Below are 20,750 nucleotides of genomic sequence, written 5' to 3' on the forward strand. Positions count from 1 at the left end.
TTCTTTATTTTTAGCATCATTTTGTAATTTTTATTTCTTTATTATGATAAATTGTAAACCTATTTTTTTGTTTATCTTTGCGCATATGATATTTTATACAATGTAAACTGTTAATCTTTGAAACTATTCCATTCTCGTTCAAATCTGAGGATGACCTTTACAAAAGGTCAAAAACATTTGTTTAATTAATAAATTGATGTTACTTACTGGATTAAAGTGTCTGACTTAATTATACAGTGAACATCCAGTTACTGCAGTATTTTATTTAATTTTCAAAAAAGTCTATATATATATATCTCAATTTTGTTTTTTAACTTTTCTTTATTAAATTACGTTTCATTCAAGATTCTAAAATCAGAATGTCTAATATTCTGTAACAATCAGCGCTTGATGTAGGCCCGAAAGAGGCTAAAAACATTGTTTATATTTAATTCAAATACATATTTTCTGGATGATTGTATGTATGGTTTGTAGTTTTAATTTAAAGAAATAAGTTGGACTGGAATAATAATATAGTAAGAGTAAAAACAAAAATTTATGAAACTAAATAAATTATAAAACTATGAATTCATTAGCCAGTAAATGACAGAAATCCTCAATCATTAGATCATCATATTAAGCCGTATTTTTAGTACAAAATATAAAAAAATTAAATTTTTTTTTCTCTTTTGCTTTACTCCTAACTTATAATCATCAATATAGGCATTTTGAATATCTTTGCATAAGCTTATTTATTTAGAAATATTTTGTATTCATTTTCTTATAGTAATAAAAATTCAAATTTTGTAAGCTTTGAGTTTACTTACAGCTCTGTTTTCCAAATCAATTTTATTTCCAACAACTACAAATGGAAAATTCTCAGGATCTCTAGGTGAAGCCTGAATCAAGAATTCATCTCTCCAGGAATCTAATGACTTGAAGGTACTTGGTGCAGTGACATCAAATACTAATACACAGCAATCAGCTCCTCTATAAAATGCTACTCCTAAAGATTGAAATCGTTCCTGTCCTGCAGTATCCCAGATCTAGATGAAATTAACAAAAATATATTCAGTTTAAAAATTAGTTTGATAATGCCATACAAAATTGTGTGAAAACTTATTTCATAACTTAAATTATTAAATACATAGAGATAAAATAAATATTTAAAATGTTTTCTTTTGTTAAGTAATAACACATTTTCAAAAAATTTTAATACTTGAAAAACTAGAATTTTTCAACTTGTGTAAAAAATCTCAAATATATACTTGTTCAATAAATTGATGGATTTGTGGACAAATGTCATTCTTAAATTTTTAAACATAATATAGTGAAAAAAGTTCAAAAGATGTTTCATTTCCAATTAGGATTTTTATTAATTTTTCAAAATTTATACAAAGTTTTGGAAATTATTTTATATATACAAGTTATATTAGTTTCATAGACTGACTTGACTGCAGAATATATGAGAAGTAGAGATAAATTTTATAACTGTCTTTAATAGCATGAATTCTTAAATCTCTAATTTCATGTAGAGAAAATAACAAATAGCAGTGTGGATCAAAGATCAAATTGCAGTTATCTTTTGTCCTAAGTTCTATTTTAAATTTTTGAACAACCTAATAGGATATGTATGATTATTATTTACTTAGTCTTGTAAAATAAATTAGGTAATAAGTTACATTAAAAAACCTTTTATTTAGAAAAATGCAAGATAAAAATTTAGACAATTTTAGGATGCTATTTTAGAAAAGGAATATGCAAAGTTTTGAATATTCAGGTATTACATGAGTATTTTAGCACTTTTAAATGAATATTTGCAGATATTCAGTTACAAAGTTAAATTTTTCTTCTGCAATAATGTCTAAATTATTTAGCTTTCTTTATATTTTTCATGTAATTATCAAGTTTGTAGATACTACAAATTTGGTTTATTCAATTATTTTCAACTTTTTATCAATAAACTGAAAGCTAAAAACAACATAACATAGCTCTCACACAATCCTCTTAATATATTGATATTATCATCACTTGAAATTAGTAACATAAAAAACTTAAATGACATTTATACAGATATAGTACAACAGTCTAATGTTTGTACTTATTATAGGAAGAGCCCTAGCATCAACTGCCTACTTTAGAATGACAAGGATCCACCTAATTGAACATTCTTCTAGAAGTTTATTCCATACCTCTACAAGACAACAGGATAGGACATTCTTATGAATACATTAGTGCCATTGTAGAGCTTTATAGATTAGAATAAAGACTGAATTCAAAAGCACTGAACTACAATTACTCTAGCAACCTTTGCATTGGATTGGGATGTCAACATGTTTTTTGACAAAGCTCGGCTGATCAGCACACACAACTAAAATATTTGGGAATGCTCAACAATATAAAAAGTGCTTAATAAAGGGACTGCAATCAAAAATAAAAAGGTAGCACTTTTGTCATATGCCTGGAGGACATTTCTTGAGCTTGATTAACTAACATACATTTTGTGTATACATTTGTTGTGTTTTATAATTTTTATCTTATTTTCTTTATTTTTAGCATCATTTTGTAATTTTTATTTCTTTATTATGATAAATTGTAAACCTATTTTTTTGTTTATCTTTGCGCATATGATATTTTATACAATGTAAANTAGAATTGTTGCAACAAAGCAGGATTTTTAATTTCAAAGTGTAATAAAGACATTAAAAACTGCATTCAAAATCTAAATCTCTCTTAAATGCTTCACAAATTTATAAAAAATGTTGCTAAAATTACATTGAATAATATTCCATACGTCAATATTACAGAATATTATTCATTGTAATTAATAATAATATTCCATGTTTTATGGAATATTATTATTAATAACGAAAATTTGGAACTTTGGAAATTAAAACGAAAATTTGGAACTTTATTTTAACTTCATATATTTATTTTGGACAGCGTTCAATTCACCCGAAATTCTTTCCTAGCAACAATTAAAATAAAGATAGGAAGCGTAAATTTAAGATTTCTTACATTCTCTAGACATTTAAAAGCATAGAACTCTCTATCTGTCTATTATCTGTCGTATCTAGATACAACAGATAACATACTGCTGTTTTACAATTTCTATTTTTATTTAAAAAAAAACTACTGTTTAAAAATTCGATGAAATAAAATCTGCTAATTACAAAAACTAAAATGTAAACATTACAGTAGAGCGCCGATTATCCGAAAGTTAATCATCTGAAAGAATTCCAGTGGGCAAATTTAAATTTTCGCCAGTGCTGTAGCGCTGCAATCTTTGGCTATGTCTTGGGCTACTCAAATATTTTACGTTTTTGATACTAAATTAACTTCTGAAGTATAATTTTTTTATTGTTTTTATATTTTTCAATATATTTATTTTGTTCGTACAAAATAAAAAAATAATTTTTAACGATACAATAGTCTTCATTAGGCTTAACATTGACGAAAATTCAATGCGAAGCGACATGCAACGGAGAAAAATGTCAAGATGGGATAAATTAATATATTTTTTCGTACATAATCGGTTATCCAAAACATCGATCTTCCAAACAACCCCAGTCCCCAATTGATTCAAATAATCGACGCTCTACTGTATTTATAAAGAAAATTCAACAATGATAATTGTAAATGATTACAAATGTACTTTATCTTTTCTCAGTCATGTTAAGTGAAGAACTGCTGTAATTTTGTATGCTATCATATGATTAAATTATATGGATTATAATTACAACTTTGTCATCTGGAGTTTACACTAATATATAAGTAATCAATTACACCAAAGATATTCAGAAGTGTGAAATCAAACATTTAAATTCAAACATTAGCTTTGTAGACTTTACGGCTAATGTTTACTTTATGAAAAAGGTAATCCTCTTTAGTAACATTGGAAACATTTGATACTGTCATGCAATTATTTACTTAACATTAATAACCTTCACAAAAAAAATTGTAAATAATCAGACTCCATCTGTTTCACTGGGTTTTTACTCTCAAAATTTTTCTTAAATTATAATGCAATTTCTCTTCTTTGAATTTATTTTCATCTATTCTTTTTAGTGACTCATGAATCAAAACAACTGTTTTGCACAAAATGTGATGAGTGTTCTAAAAATTATGAAGCTACAAAAACAGACTGAGGAAATAGGGTTAGGGACAGAACACTCAAACCTTATAGTCCTTCAATTCATTTTATATAGTCCTTCAATCATCACAATATTCACTGCTATGGAACCTGAAGCAAATTTGTTGCTAGAGAAGTCCAAGTTGATAAAAATGGACCAATTCTGATCTGTTTTTTTTTCATTATGCATTTTACATTATGCTCCTAATAGGAGCATTAACTTATCTTGTATACATACTATAATGCAAGATCTTATTTTATTATCATTCTCCTACTTCATGATCATTCTTTGCTTATCACTAATTACTCTAAATTTTATTCCCAAAAACATACATTTGAATACATTCTGTGTTAGCTAATTCTAAATTTTTATCATCAAATGACTCATACAAAATGGCTAAGATATTTGGGTTAAATCTAACGTTTTTGAATACTCTAACTACAGCTAGAAAACTGTGTGTCAATGTGTGGCTGGAGTGAAAACCAGAAATGAATGTAGACATGCCTAATTTCTTGAAATGCCATATCCTCCAGATTGTCTTATTGCTACAATCAAAAATGACTGTGTATGCACCAAAAAATATCAGTCTCCATCTAAAATATATGCTGGCAAATATGGAAAAATTTATTGTTTTTCTTTTATGCCTGTCATAAGAGACTAAGTTATTTTGTACAAATTCAAAAATATCTGATTGTTCAAGAGTGTTATTTTATTATAAAAATTTGTAAGATTTTTATAATTACTGATGCAATTTTATCAGTTATAGTAAAGTTATGATGAATTTTATCACATCTATATATTTTTTAATTCTCATAAGTATTTAAAAAAGAAGTCATTGAAACACACAGTATCTACATATATAATCAAGATGGTTTGATAATAATAATAAGCAAGCACAAAGCCCAAACGGTTAGGAGTTGAAGGTTGAAATTTGGCACACAGTTAAGGTATGTCATGAGAACGTACACTAAAAAGGGATTTTTCGAAATTTTCCCCCTTGGGGAGAGGGACAGGATTAAGGCTTCCCATGAAGAACTCTGCTTCTAATATACTATTTTAGATGCAATTTTTTGCATTTTTGATTGCGTTTTAATAGGGTACATCATGAGGATGTACACTAAGAAGGGATTTTTCAAAATTTCCCCCATGGAGGAAGTGTTAAGAGAAAGCAAAGTGCAAGATTTACAGGCACAGATGCAGTTTTTTGCGTTTTGCAGGAAATCAAACATATTTTTAGACCCATCTAAAAATTTTCTAATTAGTCTGGAAACAGGGGAACCTAATTCTTGCATTATGTGAAAACAGGTAAGATTGGCTATATGTAATAATCTTAATCTTTGCTATTGTTACTTTTTGCCTGAGCAACTGTATTAAAGTATTAAACAAACAGCAAAAGTATTAAATACTAGCAATCTGCTAGTATTTAATACTTTTGCTGAAATTGAATTTAAAAAATTAACAGAAGTGCTTAAAACAATTGTGTTTAAGGATATCAAATATTAAAACATTACCACAAATGAACTTTAGTTTCTGAAAATAAATCAATGAAAAGTTCATTAACATTACAAAAATAAATTTTAGTGCATAACACATTTTTTTTTATTTTAGGAGAGAGAAAACCATGACTCGGAAGTGAGATATTCGAAATATTCTCTGAAGAATATTTTGAACAGTTTAATATTTTCCAAGATAGTCCTTCTGGAAGCAAAACGATAATTGGAAATATAAACAAATTCTAAGTTAAATACATTCCATTTTAAATAAAAATTTACCTGCATTGTAACTAACCGATCATCTACCATCACTTCCTTTGTAAGAAAATCTGCTCCAATAGTTGCTTTATATTGATTACTAAATTTCTTGTTCACATATTGATTCATTAGAGAGGTCTTTCCGACACTAAAAAGATAATACTTAATTAAAATTTGATATGAGATTATTGAATGCAAAAGTTCTTTACTAATAGTCAAAATTCAATATTTTACATAATTATTTAAATGTATATAAAATCAAAGTATTAAAATTTTTTTCATTAATCAATTTAAGATATAGCTAGCTATATCATATATATACAGAATACAGAATAATCATAAAACTCTTAACTAGTTACTCTAAGAGTTAGATTTGGATATATTATAGCTAGATAATCTGAAAATTATATTTTGTTTCTTAATTTAATTAAACAACAGAGACAATTATACAATTGAGTATCAAGATTTCTGATAAGTAGCATGATCAGCAATTTTACAGCTTGCACACTACCTGTGAAAATGAAAAACTATTAAAAATTAAGTTTTATAGTGATATTGTAACATTTTTTGTTTTTTTTTTAATAGTAGTTAAGTAATTGGTTTGTAGAAATATGTAAATAGTCAAAAATACAAGAAAGTGTATTAATAACAATTTAAAGCTTAACAGATAAAGTTATCAATCACAAAAATATAAAACCGCTCAAAAAATTGGTCTTTTGTGGTCAGAACATGCACTAATAGATACAAAAATATTTCTAAAGTATAATTCAGCACCTAACTTATAAAAATGTAATTTTAGAAAACTTGAGCTTCTAATTCATGGTTAACTGCAGAATAGCAATGAAGTCAATTTACATACTGCACACAAATATGGAATCATCATCTTTCTCGCAAGTTTGAAGTGTGGAAGTATTTTTTCTCTCATCATGCCTCATGGTACCCATTTAACAAAATTTGAAAAAGAACAAATTGACTTAAACCAGTGTTTCTCAAAGCTACATCAGGCAGTAGCAATCATCATCAAGTGTTCGAAAAAGACAGTTATGCATTTGTTGTCAAATCCTGCAAATTATGGACCAAAGTGTAGAAGGGGATGTCCTTCAAAGCTTACCCTGTGAGACTGCAGATGAATTTTTAATTAACATCTAATTCCACTGTGTCCATGTGTCAAATTTGGGTATTCAAGTACATCACAAAACCGTTCAAAGGGTTTTACATAACAACAACAACATTTTCCAGTTTTGAATGAGAAGTGCTCTTAAGCCTGAGCACAAAGCTGCCCGACTCGATTTTGCTAGGAAAAATATGGCCACTCAACAGAATAGGGTAAGTTTTTTGTTTCATTTAGACCAAGGGTTGCCAAACTTTTTTGATCATTGACCCCCCTACAAGTTTTCGAAACCTCACATTGACCCCCACCAAAAAGTTTGTTACAAGCAAAACAAAGTACTTACTATTTTAATACACTTCTTTTAATTTATTGTATATTTGTTAATAATAATTTTTGTAACTGACAATCAGTGAGATGGATAAGCTTGATAATTGACCCCTCAATAATGTTATATCAACCCTGGTTTAGTCCTATTGTGCTAGCACAAAAAATAATCTTTTTGTTGTACAGATAATCTTTTCAAACAAAAAATAAAATTTAATTTGGAAAGGGTCAGATGGTTTAGCATTCTATTGGAGTGATTTACATAAAAAGCAGAAGTACTTTTTGCAAAGGAACTTTGGTGATGGGAGTGTTATGCTTTGGGTGCTTTTTCTGCATTGAAAAAATTGGATCTGACATTTGTTACCTGTTACATGAACAGTGCCGACTATCAACAAGTTCTGGAGAAGAAATTGCTGCCATACAAACATAGATTCAGAAGAATTCCTCTTATTTTTCAACACGACAATGCCTCTATCCATGTATCACGAGATACAAAACCCTGGTTTGAAAATAAACAAATTGGCCAGTTCGTTCTCCTGATTGCAACCCTATAGAAAATGTTTGGGAATTCTTGGTTGACTGAATTTATGACCAAAATCATCAGTATGCCGACATTGAACACTTAAAACAAGCAATTGTCGCTGCTTGGAACTCTCGAGGCATTGATCATGAAAAATCTTGTTGAAAGCATGCCAAATTGCATTTTTGTTGTTGTTAGTAAAGGTGGTGTTGCAAATAAATTACTAAATTAAACTATTTTATAGTATTTAATTAATGAATGCATTTTGCATTCATTTACTAGTTGATTCTATACTTTTGTGCTTAAAATCAGTTTTTTTTTTTTTACAATTTCTGCTGTTTGCTGAAATATAGGAAACTGAGTTTTGACCAATTACATTTTTCGTTTTTTGAAATCGTGATTTCATATTTATTTACTGTTGAACACAAGACTGTGTTATTATTAAAACACTTGGCGTTTATCCACTTTATTCAGTTTATACAGGTACTTTTAACTGTTATTTCTTACTGTTATCAAAAATTGGTATAATTAGGTACGTTGTCAGTATGGGCGTGTATATTTATACAGAGTTTTATTGTTTAATTGAATGTATGTAGGTTTTGTGGTGTCAACGTCATCAACTTAATTTCCCGGTAAAGTGAATATGAACTTGTGCTGTAAGAGTGTCATTGCATATTTAATGGTATGTCTTAAATGTTATATGTTTTAGTTTTGTTATACAGTTTATTTTACAAAATGTAATAATCTATTGTATATGTTTCTTCTTATCAGTTGACTGATGATGGGCTATACGTGTAAAAGTACCCGTATCAACTGAATAAAGTGGATAAACGCCAAGTGTTTTAATAATAACACAGTCTTGTGTTCAACAGTAAAAAAATTACATTTTCATAAATCCTGAACAATATAGGAAAAGTAGCTACATCATACGTATAATTTCTAACCTTCATATAGTAAATTTGCAGCAGTTCTATACTTTTGTGGAGCATCTTATATAGTAAGATAGCTAAAATTTTAAATCACATCTCCCAAAGGTATGTTGTTATTTATAACAAATTGTATGTTGGTATTTAAACATTGAACTATACAGTACATCATTCAATCTGTGGCATTATGTCTTAGTTTTTTTTTTTTAAACTCTTGTCTACCCCTATATTTCTTGGGAAAGTACATTCTTGTTTCTTTGCATAACTTCAAATCTCAGGTTGCCCCCTATCTTCAGGTTGCCCTATACTTCTCCAACAAGAGGACATTTCTACCCATAGTCATCCAAAACTGGTCTAACAGTATTGTTCACATTGCCATCTCTGGTACCAATTGATTTTGTAACAAGTTTAGTTTTGGCCACAATTCTTAATTTTAATTTATTATTAATACTTATAATAAGCTTAGACATTAATACTATAATTGTGTATTGTTGGTTCAGAGTTTGTTATTCACATTTTTTATTCTAGTTACAACCAAGTTTGTTGGGGAGTATTATTGTTGAGTGGAAATCCCCACTGGCTGATATCCTGGATCTAGTGAAGTTTTTTCTTTGTGTTTTATTGTCTTTAATAAACTTCTTGTATTTTATTTACAAGGATATATAAATTCTTTGTCCATGACTCATACAATCTGTTGTAACATCTAAGATCTTATGAATTTGTAAAAAAAATCCTGAGGCAAACCCTTAAAGGGGCCGAAAATGCTTGTTCATTATATTAAACTGTTGCTGAAAAAGTATAAAAAGTGGATGTCATTCAATGTAAAATTTAAAGAAATGTTTGACAGAAGTTTGTTCAAAGTTAAATTTAGGCCTGTTAAATCAGAGATATTAGCTAATTAAAGCTAATATCTCTGATTAAACATTGAAACGAAAACATTGGGATATACTAAATTGTAATTATCTCAATAAAAAGCTTTTAATAAGGTAAAAAAAATATTAAACATTTATGCCATAATTTATAGTTATATATGTTTTCAGATGTAAACATCTGTAAGCCCAATAGTTATATTAAAACCAAACTGCAATATTAGATTGGGCTATATTACTGCTACTATTAATAATTAAATGCCAAGTAATTTGGCCTATAGGTAGATGTTAGGTGCCATCTCTTATTAAATTTAATTATTGTAACTAGATTAATATTTATTAATTTAGAAGGTTCTGGAAGAGAAGATCTGGACCAGAGTGAAACTCAAACTGGCAACTGCCACTTACACTGTCCAACCTCTTTCCAATCTTTAACTCAGAGTAATGACTGGGAACTGAAGTGATCAGTATGATTATATCTAAATTAATAGTTCTGGAAGCAAAGATCAGATGAATATACCAATAGTGTAACTGGCAACACTATTGCACACAGTAAGTGGCAGATGTGGATTTGAGTCCCACTCCAGGTTGATTCTTTTCTTCCAGAATCTTGTAAATTAATTAAATATTAATTTAATGAGACTGTGCATAATACCTATATCTAGGCCGAATTACTTAGCATTTAATTATTAATAGCGGCAGTAATATAACCTGATCTCGAACTGGAAATAATTATTTTCGGAAATAAAGAGTAATAAACCATCCTGCCTTCCATCTTGAACCACCTTCCACTGGCCAACTTATTAATTAATTAGATGGGCTCCTACCTCCTTCCTATTTGGTTACCTCTTCCTCCGTTATGTCAAAGACCCATATATCATCTGTCCTAGGCCACATTTCACAACCTGATCTCATCTGACTATTACAGTCAACCTCCCTATAACACTGTTGATAATTCTGTTTTATATAAATTCCATGTTGTACAAGTCACTTAGATTTTACAAATACGTGTGCTGGGCTGTAAATGGCTCACGTATTTATAAAATCTGAGTGACTCCTACAACATGGAATTCATATAAAATGGAATTATCAACAGTGTTATGGGGGGGTCCAACTGTATTTGGCTTTAGTATATTTTTCTTTAAATCTATCCAGTTTCTGCAATTAATTTTATAAGATTAATATAGTAAAGCATCACTAATACAAACGAGATTGAAGTGTGAATTTTGTTTGATAATCCAAACAAATCAAAAATCCAAATAGTTATTTTAGTATTTTGTCATCAGGGAGCTACAGGAACTATTTTCATTACTTTAGATTACTGTTTACATATATTGATGTGTTATAGATACAAAATAGAAAAACTGACTGATAAATAAAGGATAAACTAAACTTTTTAATTCAATTAAACAAAAAAATTTATTCTAATTTTGTGATTATTCAATGCATTTGGAATATGGATATATCCTACTTTATACATTTATGTATCTGGTCTGATCATTTTTAAATTTTGTATGTTTGTATTATCAATACTCTAATGACCTTCCTTTTCATAATAGATAATAATAATCATTTGAAATTTATTGACCATGGTTGTAATCTTCACTAAAAGTTTCTTTGTAAACAAGTTATTATTAATTTTACTTTCAAACTTTAATATTGCCTTTGTAAAATTAATTTGTATTTGTAATAATAATTACTTAAAAATATCTAAAATTTCAAATTCAATTGTAGAATATAAATTGCCAGATGGTAATTAAGTTTAAAATTAAAATTGAGGACACAGTCTGTTGTAAAAGAAGTTCATATTTATTCACTTTCACTGTTAGATTGTCTAGTAAAAGATCCAAAAAAAAATTTCCTTAAAATCCCACCAAAGAGAGCATCTCTTTTTAAGAACATTTGGAACCCATATATCAAGCTTTCAAACAAAGCCAATTTGTTTCAAGTAATCATAAACAGTTTGATTTGACAAATTTAATCTCTTAGTGATTTCACGTGTTATTTGGCAGTTTGCTTCAATCAGTGCCTTTATTTTGTTTTCACTGGCTTCAACTGTCCATCCGAATGTGGTACATCTTCAATATTGAAATTGCCAGAATGAAATTTTGTAAACCAGTTTTTGCACTGTCGTTCTGTCAACACATCATCTCCACACATGTACCACAATTTTTTCCTTGCTTGAACAGCATTTTGATTTTTTAGTAATAAAAAAACAAAATATGTCGAAAATGATGCTTTCGATCTTCCATGTTTGATAGGACACAAAAAATAAACAATTGCACAAAATTGAAAAAAATTTTTTTACAAATAAGCCTTAAAATGCTAGCTGTCAAAATATATATAGATAATACGGTTTAGAATGAAAATGGCAGGAAAAATACAACTAATCCTTCTAGTGGTAAAAAATGAACTTACTTTCTGAACAACCCAAAGAATACAATTTGACAACAAATCTTTCTTTGTAGGCTTACTTGACTATCTATTTATATCTAACATTTGTTCTCCTACTTGATGATAAATTGTGAATAATTATGACAGTTTATGTTGTTATTATTAACTATTGTTATGATGTGCCCATTTCATTGAATGACATTAAAAGAGTTTTTAAAGCATTATAGAAGATTAAATATTTCATATCTACAACAGAAATTTTTTTATAGTTTGAAGAAATAAATCAACCAAATCTGTTCTACCATTTAGCTAAAACACTATTCTAGTTAGAAATTAAACACAATTAAATCTTTTTACTGAATAATTTGTATGGCAAAACACAAATTTGAATTATCCCTTTTAAATTTGAACCTGTTTACTAAGTTTCTGGTTGTCAGAATTTCATATTTGTTGGTAATATTACTTTCTCTCTCTCTACTTTTTGTTTCTTTAACCACTACTTTTTAAGCTAAAGTAAACTTGTGTACATTCCTTGCATAGACAAACACAGTAAAAGCATAGCTAAACAACTCCAATACCTGGACATAGGTCATTAAAACAAACATAATTTCATCCATATTTGAGGAGTTTACAGAACACATTTCAGACAATCCCTGAAATCTGTATATTCTATAAATCAGTTGACTACATGCTATTCTCCTTGAATTTAGCTTTCAAACTATGATACATACATACATACATACATACATATATATATATATATAAGCTTCAAATTATCCAAATTTATACTCAAAAATTTAAATTATCTTTTTAATAACAACAACACTAATGTAAATTATTTAATTCAGTGTTAAAATTTCAAGCAAATTGTATAACTCCATAAGAAGCAAGAATAATGTAATGCTAGGATCAATGAATGAGTCCAAGATCAAGATTAATTTCAGATTAAATTTTTTTCAAATCTACAAATCTCACCATCAGACCTACAAAACTGGAAAAAGAAATGTTGAAGTGTTCTAAAATCTTTGAACATTTCAAAATTTTGTATACTAAAAGCTTGATCAAGTAATGGACTACACAAAACAAACCATAAAATAGAGATAAAGCAGAAACTAATAATATAATAATTAATAAAAAGTTTGATATGACTAAAGTAAAATATGAATAAAAAATAAAATAAAAAAAGAAATACACATCACACAGAACAAGAACACCACCAAAGACTATGAGATATACTTGATCTATGGTTTAATCGATTGTCTAGTGATTTTCACTGTTTATTACCCAGATTCGGAGATCAAGATCTGAGTTAAATCTTCTTTAGTTAAGGAAATGCTCCACAATGGTTGCAGTAGTAAGTTTTTCAGCAGTCTGGATAGATACTATACATGTTTAGTAATGCATACAATAATCTCAGTAATATCATCAGCAACCAAAACTTCTGAATGCTCAAATACTTTAGAATGCTTCCTTTGACATTTTTTGTTAAAATTCTGTATGATCTGATGATGGAATGTGTATCCCAGAAAACAATCTGAAATAAATCTTGGACACCACTGATTCTAGCATCACACTATTCTTTTTAGTATTAAAAAGCAAATTTAAAAGTAATGATGGAACAGCATACAATGAATCATATACACCTTTCTTACTTTTCCAGCATCAACTAACTACTGGAAAAATAATAAAGGTGTGTGGTGATTCATTGATAAAGGGAATAATAATAATAAAAGGTTTCAGTTATCTAATAATTCACTTTTAAGTTCAAATTGGTTACATTTGATTTATTTTACATTTTCTTTTTAAAGTAAAATTTATTACAGATTATGATAATTTCATAATTATAATTTAAAATTAATATTTGGTTTAATGATAATAGCTTGGTTAATACAGATGTTATAGTTTTATTTTAAATGTATTAGTTTGAAATTGTTGTACATTATTTCTTCTAAATTTTTCAAAACAGTCTTATCAAAGTTTGCTTCCTGTTTACATTGAAAATCTTGTTAAAAAAATAAAATCATTTATAATATTTAAAAATGAACTATAAATAAGTTACTTTACTTATAAGATTATAATTTGAAACATATGTTCTCATTTAATGCCTTAAAATAAATCTGATTTATGTCAAAATTAATGTCATATGCAAGGATGCAGAATTGAGTTCAAAAGCACTTTTAAGTGAAGTTAATAAAAAGGAATAAACTCCAATCTATACTGGAGGAGAGTATGCTGAAGGAACTACAGCTTTTTGCTTTTGATAAGAATAATTTCAGTGTGTCTATTTTGGAAATTATTGAAGATGAAGTGGTTTCTCATTCACTGGCTTCCACACTAATTTCTTTAAATGGTTTTAAAAGTAGAACAATTTTTTCAACAAGAGACCACTGATAGGGGCTTAACATAGGAATTTTATTATCTATATCATATGTGACAAGAGCTTTTTGCTGTTCCAACATGTAGTATGTGGAATTCCAGAGAGTAGGAACGTCTTTAATTAATTTGTGCTTCTGCAAACCTAACTTGTCTTACAAATCTTCCAATTTGCTTACAGCTACAGCAGAATGATTAAAATGTGTGACAATATTTCTATTAACTGTGATTATAGTTTTCACATCTTGTTGAGAAAATATGCATTCATTTAGTCTCAGCTGCAGCATACCTGACTATCCTGCTACTGAAAGGTTAATAAAACAAAGATAAATTGTATGTACGTTAATTAGAAGAGTGATGATAATTTCTAAATAAAGGTCTTGTTAGATTGTTACTTTCTATTGGCTAACAGAACATCATGTGGTCACTATAGAAAGATTTTTAAAATTTGTTATAGAAGTGACACAATGAGGCTTTCTTTTTTTTGAAGTTTAAATTTAATAAAGTATATTTAAAATACAGCATTTGCCAAAATATTTAAAAAATGCAATTTAAGGAAAATTTTCCTGTCAAGCATGAATGTCACTACAACATAAGTGTGATCACTGATCCAAAATCAATAAAACGTTTATTCTATAGCTAATATTTTTTGTAAAATAAGTAGCCTATACTTTCCATCAGAACATAAAATGAATATAACCAAAATTTCATCTGGATTAGACAAAATTTGCAGGAGTTATAAGGAATTCACAAACACACACAGAGAGAGAGACAGATGGTTTTTATATTAGTAGTTTTTCTGTTAATTATTTAGTCCATTTATAGATCTTTTGAATTTATTGTTTTACTTGTATATTTTTTAATTTATTACTTGAAGTCTGGTCTTCTCTCATTTGAATTTTTTTGTTCTAGATATTAACATTTAAACACGTGCTTCAAAAATATTGTTGATGTTCTGTTCATTCAAATGAAAAGTTATTGATCCATATTTTTCCTGAAGAAGGTTGCTAGAAACAACTAAAAACATTGATTAAAAAGATTATTGCATTTTAAGATTTTTTTGTGGTAGTTATTTAATATAGTTGCAGTATTCAAAGAAATTGCTTTGCTATTCAGTGGATGCATATTTTTTCTGTATTCCAGTTGTTTATGAATGATGATATGCATAGCACCCAGTGAGATGTTGAACTTATTTCCAATAGCACTAAGTTTCAGATATCTGCTCTCCTGAATTAGATTATCAATGCAGAAAACATTGCTATCCATAGTAGACATGCTTGGATAGCCTGGTTGCAACTCATCTATAACCTCTGTTCTATAAATCATCAAAAGGCATTGCATCAAACATGATAATGTGACATGATATTAATTCATTATATCTCAACAAGATGGCAATGTATTTCAGCTGTTGTTGTGCCTTTTATTTACAGAAATCTGATCACACTATGCATCTCAATGTTCAACATGTTTCAACAATTCCTGCCACTTTGAAATGAATATATGAATGATAGATAGCCTGGAAAGGAAGCAGTGTTCTATTGTAATCTGCCTTGGTGGGACACATCAAACAAATACAGAAGTTTATGCATAACCAACTTCATCTTACTTATTGAAATGACCTCATATTATCGAACATTATGCAATTTGTTTTTGTAATTTCTGTTCTTATGAAACTCACTTTGTAGGTATCAAAATGAAAGACAAATACAATACAGCTTTTGTTTTTTCTCCCCTGTAATAAAACACAAGATCTAAAAACATAATTTACAAAACAAATAAATTATATTTGTAAATCAAAGTAAAATGTCCCAATCTATATTATTTGGACATATAACTAAAAATCATTGAATTCTATAGTAATAGTGTATATATGGAGAAAATCGTTTTATTGAGAATGTCAACTTGTTAAGAATGAATTGCAATTCATTCTTATGTTGAGAGGTACAGTAGAGCATCGATTATCCGAATCAATTGGGGACTGGGGTTGTTATATTGGTTATCCGAAATCGATATTTTGGATAACCAATTATGTACAAAAAATATATTAATTTATCCCATGTTGAAAATTTTCTCCGTTGCATGTCGCTTTGCGTTGAATTTTCGTCTATGTTAAGCCTAACGAAGACTATTGTATCGTTAAAAATTATTTTTTTATTTTGTACAAACAAAATAAATATATTGAAAAATATAAAAACAATAAAAAATTATACTTCAGAAGTTAATTTAGTATCAAAAATGTAAAATATTTGGAGTAGCCCAAGACATAGCCAAAGATTGCAGCGCCACAGCACTGACAAAAATTTAAATTTGCTGACTGGAATTCTTTCGGATAATTGATGTTTCGGTTAATCGACGCTCTACTGTACTCGTATCTTCACCAGTGTTAATATCTGAATGGTCATACAATATATAGTCATTTTCCATTAATATAAAGTTGAAGGCACTTAAAATTTAGCACTCTGTATTAATCAAACTCATTAACATTGAAATATCTATTGTCCCTCCTCCACGATATTTTTTTTTAAGTTGACATTATCCAAAAGAGTTGTTTTTTCTAAATGATTATTCACAAAATTACAACACAAACAAATATACACAGTTATATGACTAAGTTTTTAAAATGTTTTCTACATCAATATAGCTGGAATGAAATTCATAATCAAATTTCATTAACTATTAATGTGAAGCCTCAAGGAGTCTCATACAGAATCTCGGAGACCATCAGTATATATTATTCAACTTCTATTATATTTAAAATTTTGTAAAAAAGTTTAAAAAATCTCTAGATCATAACTTTTATTCAATGCAGATGACACACAGTTGTCGCTTTCTTCACTGCACATAGGTTGAAGTATGGGGTCTCAGCTTTTTTCAACTTATTTGTGCAGTGACCTACTACTAACAGTCAATATTTTAAATAGAATGTGACTTTTCAAGATTGTGACATCACAATCAATGTATGCGCATGTCCTAATACTTAATCATTGGTTATATTTTGAAGTTATTTTAATATTTTTACATATTTCATTCCTCTTTCAAGCAATTCATATGTGGTAAAATACCATTAATTTAACTATCATTTTGTTGCCTGCCCAAGATGGAGAGAGAGCAATGCAAGGAAATAAAAATTTTCAAAATTTATAATAAAGCAAGTCAATCATTCAAAACATAATAAATTTTTATATTAAGTTAATAATTTAACCATATATTGTAATAAATACATTTAGTGTATAAAATTTACATAATTTCAAATTCACAGTAAAGCCTATAAAAGCCAGAACTAGACAGGATTATCTTGTTTTTCCATCTTGCTGGTTTTCTACCATTAATAAGATACACCATTTTTCTACTACTATCTATTGCCTATACCAGGGATGTCCAATCCACAGCCCACACTGCACCCTAAATTTTTTAGGTACATTTTCATTTATTTTGATAAAGTATGTCATAAAAATTATTCTCGTTTCACTGGATACCTTTTGATATTGTAACGACGTAATTGGTGCTAAAAAACTGTTTTTCTAGATAAAGAAACTGTACTACCCCACATGCATAACATACTGTTGTAAACAATTCTTTTTGTGCATGAAAAACATGAAAACTGCTGAAAGAAATAAGTTGAGTGATTCCAATTTAATTAACATTCTTAGAATTAAGACTAGAAACATAAAAGCAGATATTGACAATATTATAAAGGAAGGCAATGAAAAATGCACTAAATTTATTTTGTGAGAGTATAATTTCATTTTTTACTATCAATAATACAGTATTTTTTGTAATTATATATATTTGTTATTTTGAACTTTTTAAAAGCATATATTTATATAAAGTACCTTTATGGCCCACTGAATGTACCTAAATTTCTAATTTGGCCCACTAAAAAAAAAAAGGTTGGACAACCCTGCCAATACCAATGTCCTGAAAATGTCTCTCTTATGAGATTGGGTGAAATTAGTAAGTTTTTATTATTTACATATGTTTATTCAAACTGCATTTATTACTGATGTCTGTGTATATTGTAAAGAATTTATATATTATACAAATAAGCAAGCATAATTTACTTTATTAAAACAATCTAATGTTGCATTTAGTTGTCTTTCATTTTTAATGAAGTTAATGAAATGAATTTCTAAATCTGTAACCTTATTGAAAAATTTTGGGTTTTTCTTTAGCTTTTGCAAGTTCCTTAAAAGTTTTATGTAGCTGAAAACTTGTGCTTGATTTAAAGAGTCAGGCTCTTCTATTGGCTGGTAGGTTGTCATCATCTTTGTCACCTTTTTTAATTAGAAGTCCACAACTTTGCAAAGGATTACATCATTATGTTCTGTGGGAAAAATATGCAAGCACAGAAATAATAATAGAAAAGAAAATGGAAGATAAACTCTCAACATACTTTGAAACTTCTTCTAATGACATTGCACTAATGCAGAAATAGATAACACAGTTTCCAGCTTTTGCATCTGTAGTTCACCATAGCTGGGTTGCAATAGCAATTTCTTTCATTCTATTCACATCTCACAGATTCTAGGTTTCCAGAGAACGTTTGTTGAACAAATTCTCACAATAAAGTAAATTATGCCATTGTCCCAGCAAAACACCATTGTCACATTGTTGTTATTATTTTTATTGAAAAATATTTGAACTTTGCATCTCTGAAAGGTTTCTGTCTTACTCAGGCTCTTGCAAGTTTTACTATATAAAGCATTATTAAAGACTTATAATGTGATTGCTTGCAAAAAATTCATCAGTTCTAATAATGATCCTCTGAAATGTTTACTTATTTTTATACAAAACATTTAAAAATAGCAATGAAGCAAAAGTTTTGTCATTTTCTTAAAAAATTAATAATTCTCAAAATATTATATGATGATAACTCCTTTTAATATAAAAGCATTTAATTGGCACAAAATTATTTATAAAATTTAGGAAAAAAGAACTTACAAAAATAATTATTAATAAGTAAAGGAAATTTTTCTAGAAAGATGATAAAATTTTATAAGTGGAATAATTAAAAGCCAAAAATTCTCATTTTACAAGTCAAAATTTCTTTTTGTTTACAAAAGATTTTGGTTACAGGTCTAGTTTTGGTGTCCAAAACTAGACCTGTAACCAAAATCTCCCATTACAATAATAAAATCTTTTTCATCCCTGACTTTGAAACAGGAAGGAAAACACTTTTAACTTTATTTCAGTAATAAATTGAAGTCAATAGATATAAATATTACATCTATGATGGTTATATGAAATTTGGTGTGTTTACTTTTAATATTTTGGATCAAATTACACAAAATAAAAAATAATACATAGTGGGAGAGAGGGAAAAAAAGTCACTTAACATCCCTGCTACAGAATATAGAATGTACAGTACATTGAGCACATGTAACATACATAACTAACCATTCAAGGTAAGTCAATAAAACCTTTCAGCAATCAATTCCTTGTGAAATTCTGATCCTAAATAGTGTGTCACATTACTCCCTCCCTTCCCATTTACAGTTTCAGAGTTGTATTCAATATGGCAGCCATGCATGTAACACACATCAAGCTGTTTCTCCCTTGGTCTAATGTGTTCCTAATGTAAGCAAATTAACTTTGGGTACATTCTATATTCTGTAGCAGGAATGTTAAATGACTTTCTTTCCCACCCTGTACTATTTTAAAATAAACTAGAAGTGTTTTATATGCTTATGTGATGTTCGAAGCAACGTATATGTGGTTCCGCGAACAGGAATACATAAAAGAAATTCAATACAGTAAAGTCTATAACACAAGTCAACTTTATTTGCCTCAAATAGGTTCAAAGATCCCAACTCAGAGAAAACTTATAAGAAAATTAATGTAATTTGAGTGCAAAGGTGTGTACTGTTGAAGTTAAAAAAATATCTAAACAGTGCTGAAGAATATTCACAATGATAAGATTAGTGTTAAATAGAGAATTTGTTGAGAGTTTCATTTTCACAAAGATCCCAATTCCTTTATATGATTGAGCTGACCAATACATGACAATATTAGTGCGAGGACTTATAACTATGACTTAACCTAAATATAAACTAAGGAGAAGAAAAAAAATAGATGGTAAAAATAAGAGAAGGGGAAGAAAGAAGCACCCAGGGAGTTTTATTCACGTGTCTCAGGTGGACCACTGCTAACAGATATTCAATTGATTCCAGCACTTCTGAATTGTTCTTCTCTACTGTACCAGTCCATCTTCCTTTGAAGTTTCCTTATAATTTCTTCACTCTGGATTCCTTGATGAGGAAATATTGGCTTTTGGAAAAATCGCTGAACTTCATTCTTTATATTACAATTCAGGAGCACTACAAAAGCTGATTCAACTCTATCCAATTAGGTTCTCTAGCTCTTTTCATAA

The 20,750-nt window shown here is 28.4% G+C and overlaps 1 protein-coding gene across 1 annotated transcript in view; it reads right to left on the reverse strand.

Annotated features, from left to right (window-relative positions):
* Nucleotides 1–761: 761 nt before the first annotated feature.
* LOC111612697 (ras-related protein Rab-7a) overlaps nucleotides 762–20,750 on the reverse strand; it is a 30,964-nt gene continuing 10,975 nt past the window's right edge. Inside the window, exons 3-4 of the mRNA XM_023353937.1 lie at nucleotides 5,885–6,011; nucleotides 762–1,025 (exon numbers count right to left, since the gene is read on the reverse strand). Of these exons, the coding sequence (XP_023209705.1) occupies nucleotides 777–1,025; nucleotides 5,885–6,011 (376 nt within the window). The 3' untranslated portion in view covers nucleotides 762–776. The remainder of the gene's footprint in view (nucleotides 1,026–5,884; nucleotides 6,012–20,750) is intronic.

The sequence above is a fragment of the Centruroides sculpturatus genome, unplaced genomic scaffold (assembly GCF_000671375.1).
Source record: "Centruroides sculpturatus isolate CEXI.00-Female unplaced genomic scaffold, Cexi_2.0 scaffold1474, whole genome shotgun sequence".
NCBI lineage: Eukaryota > Metazoa > Arthropoda > Arachnida > Scorpiones > Buthidae > Centruroides > Centruroides sculpturatus.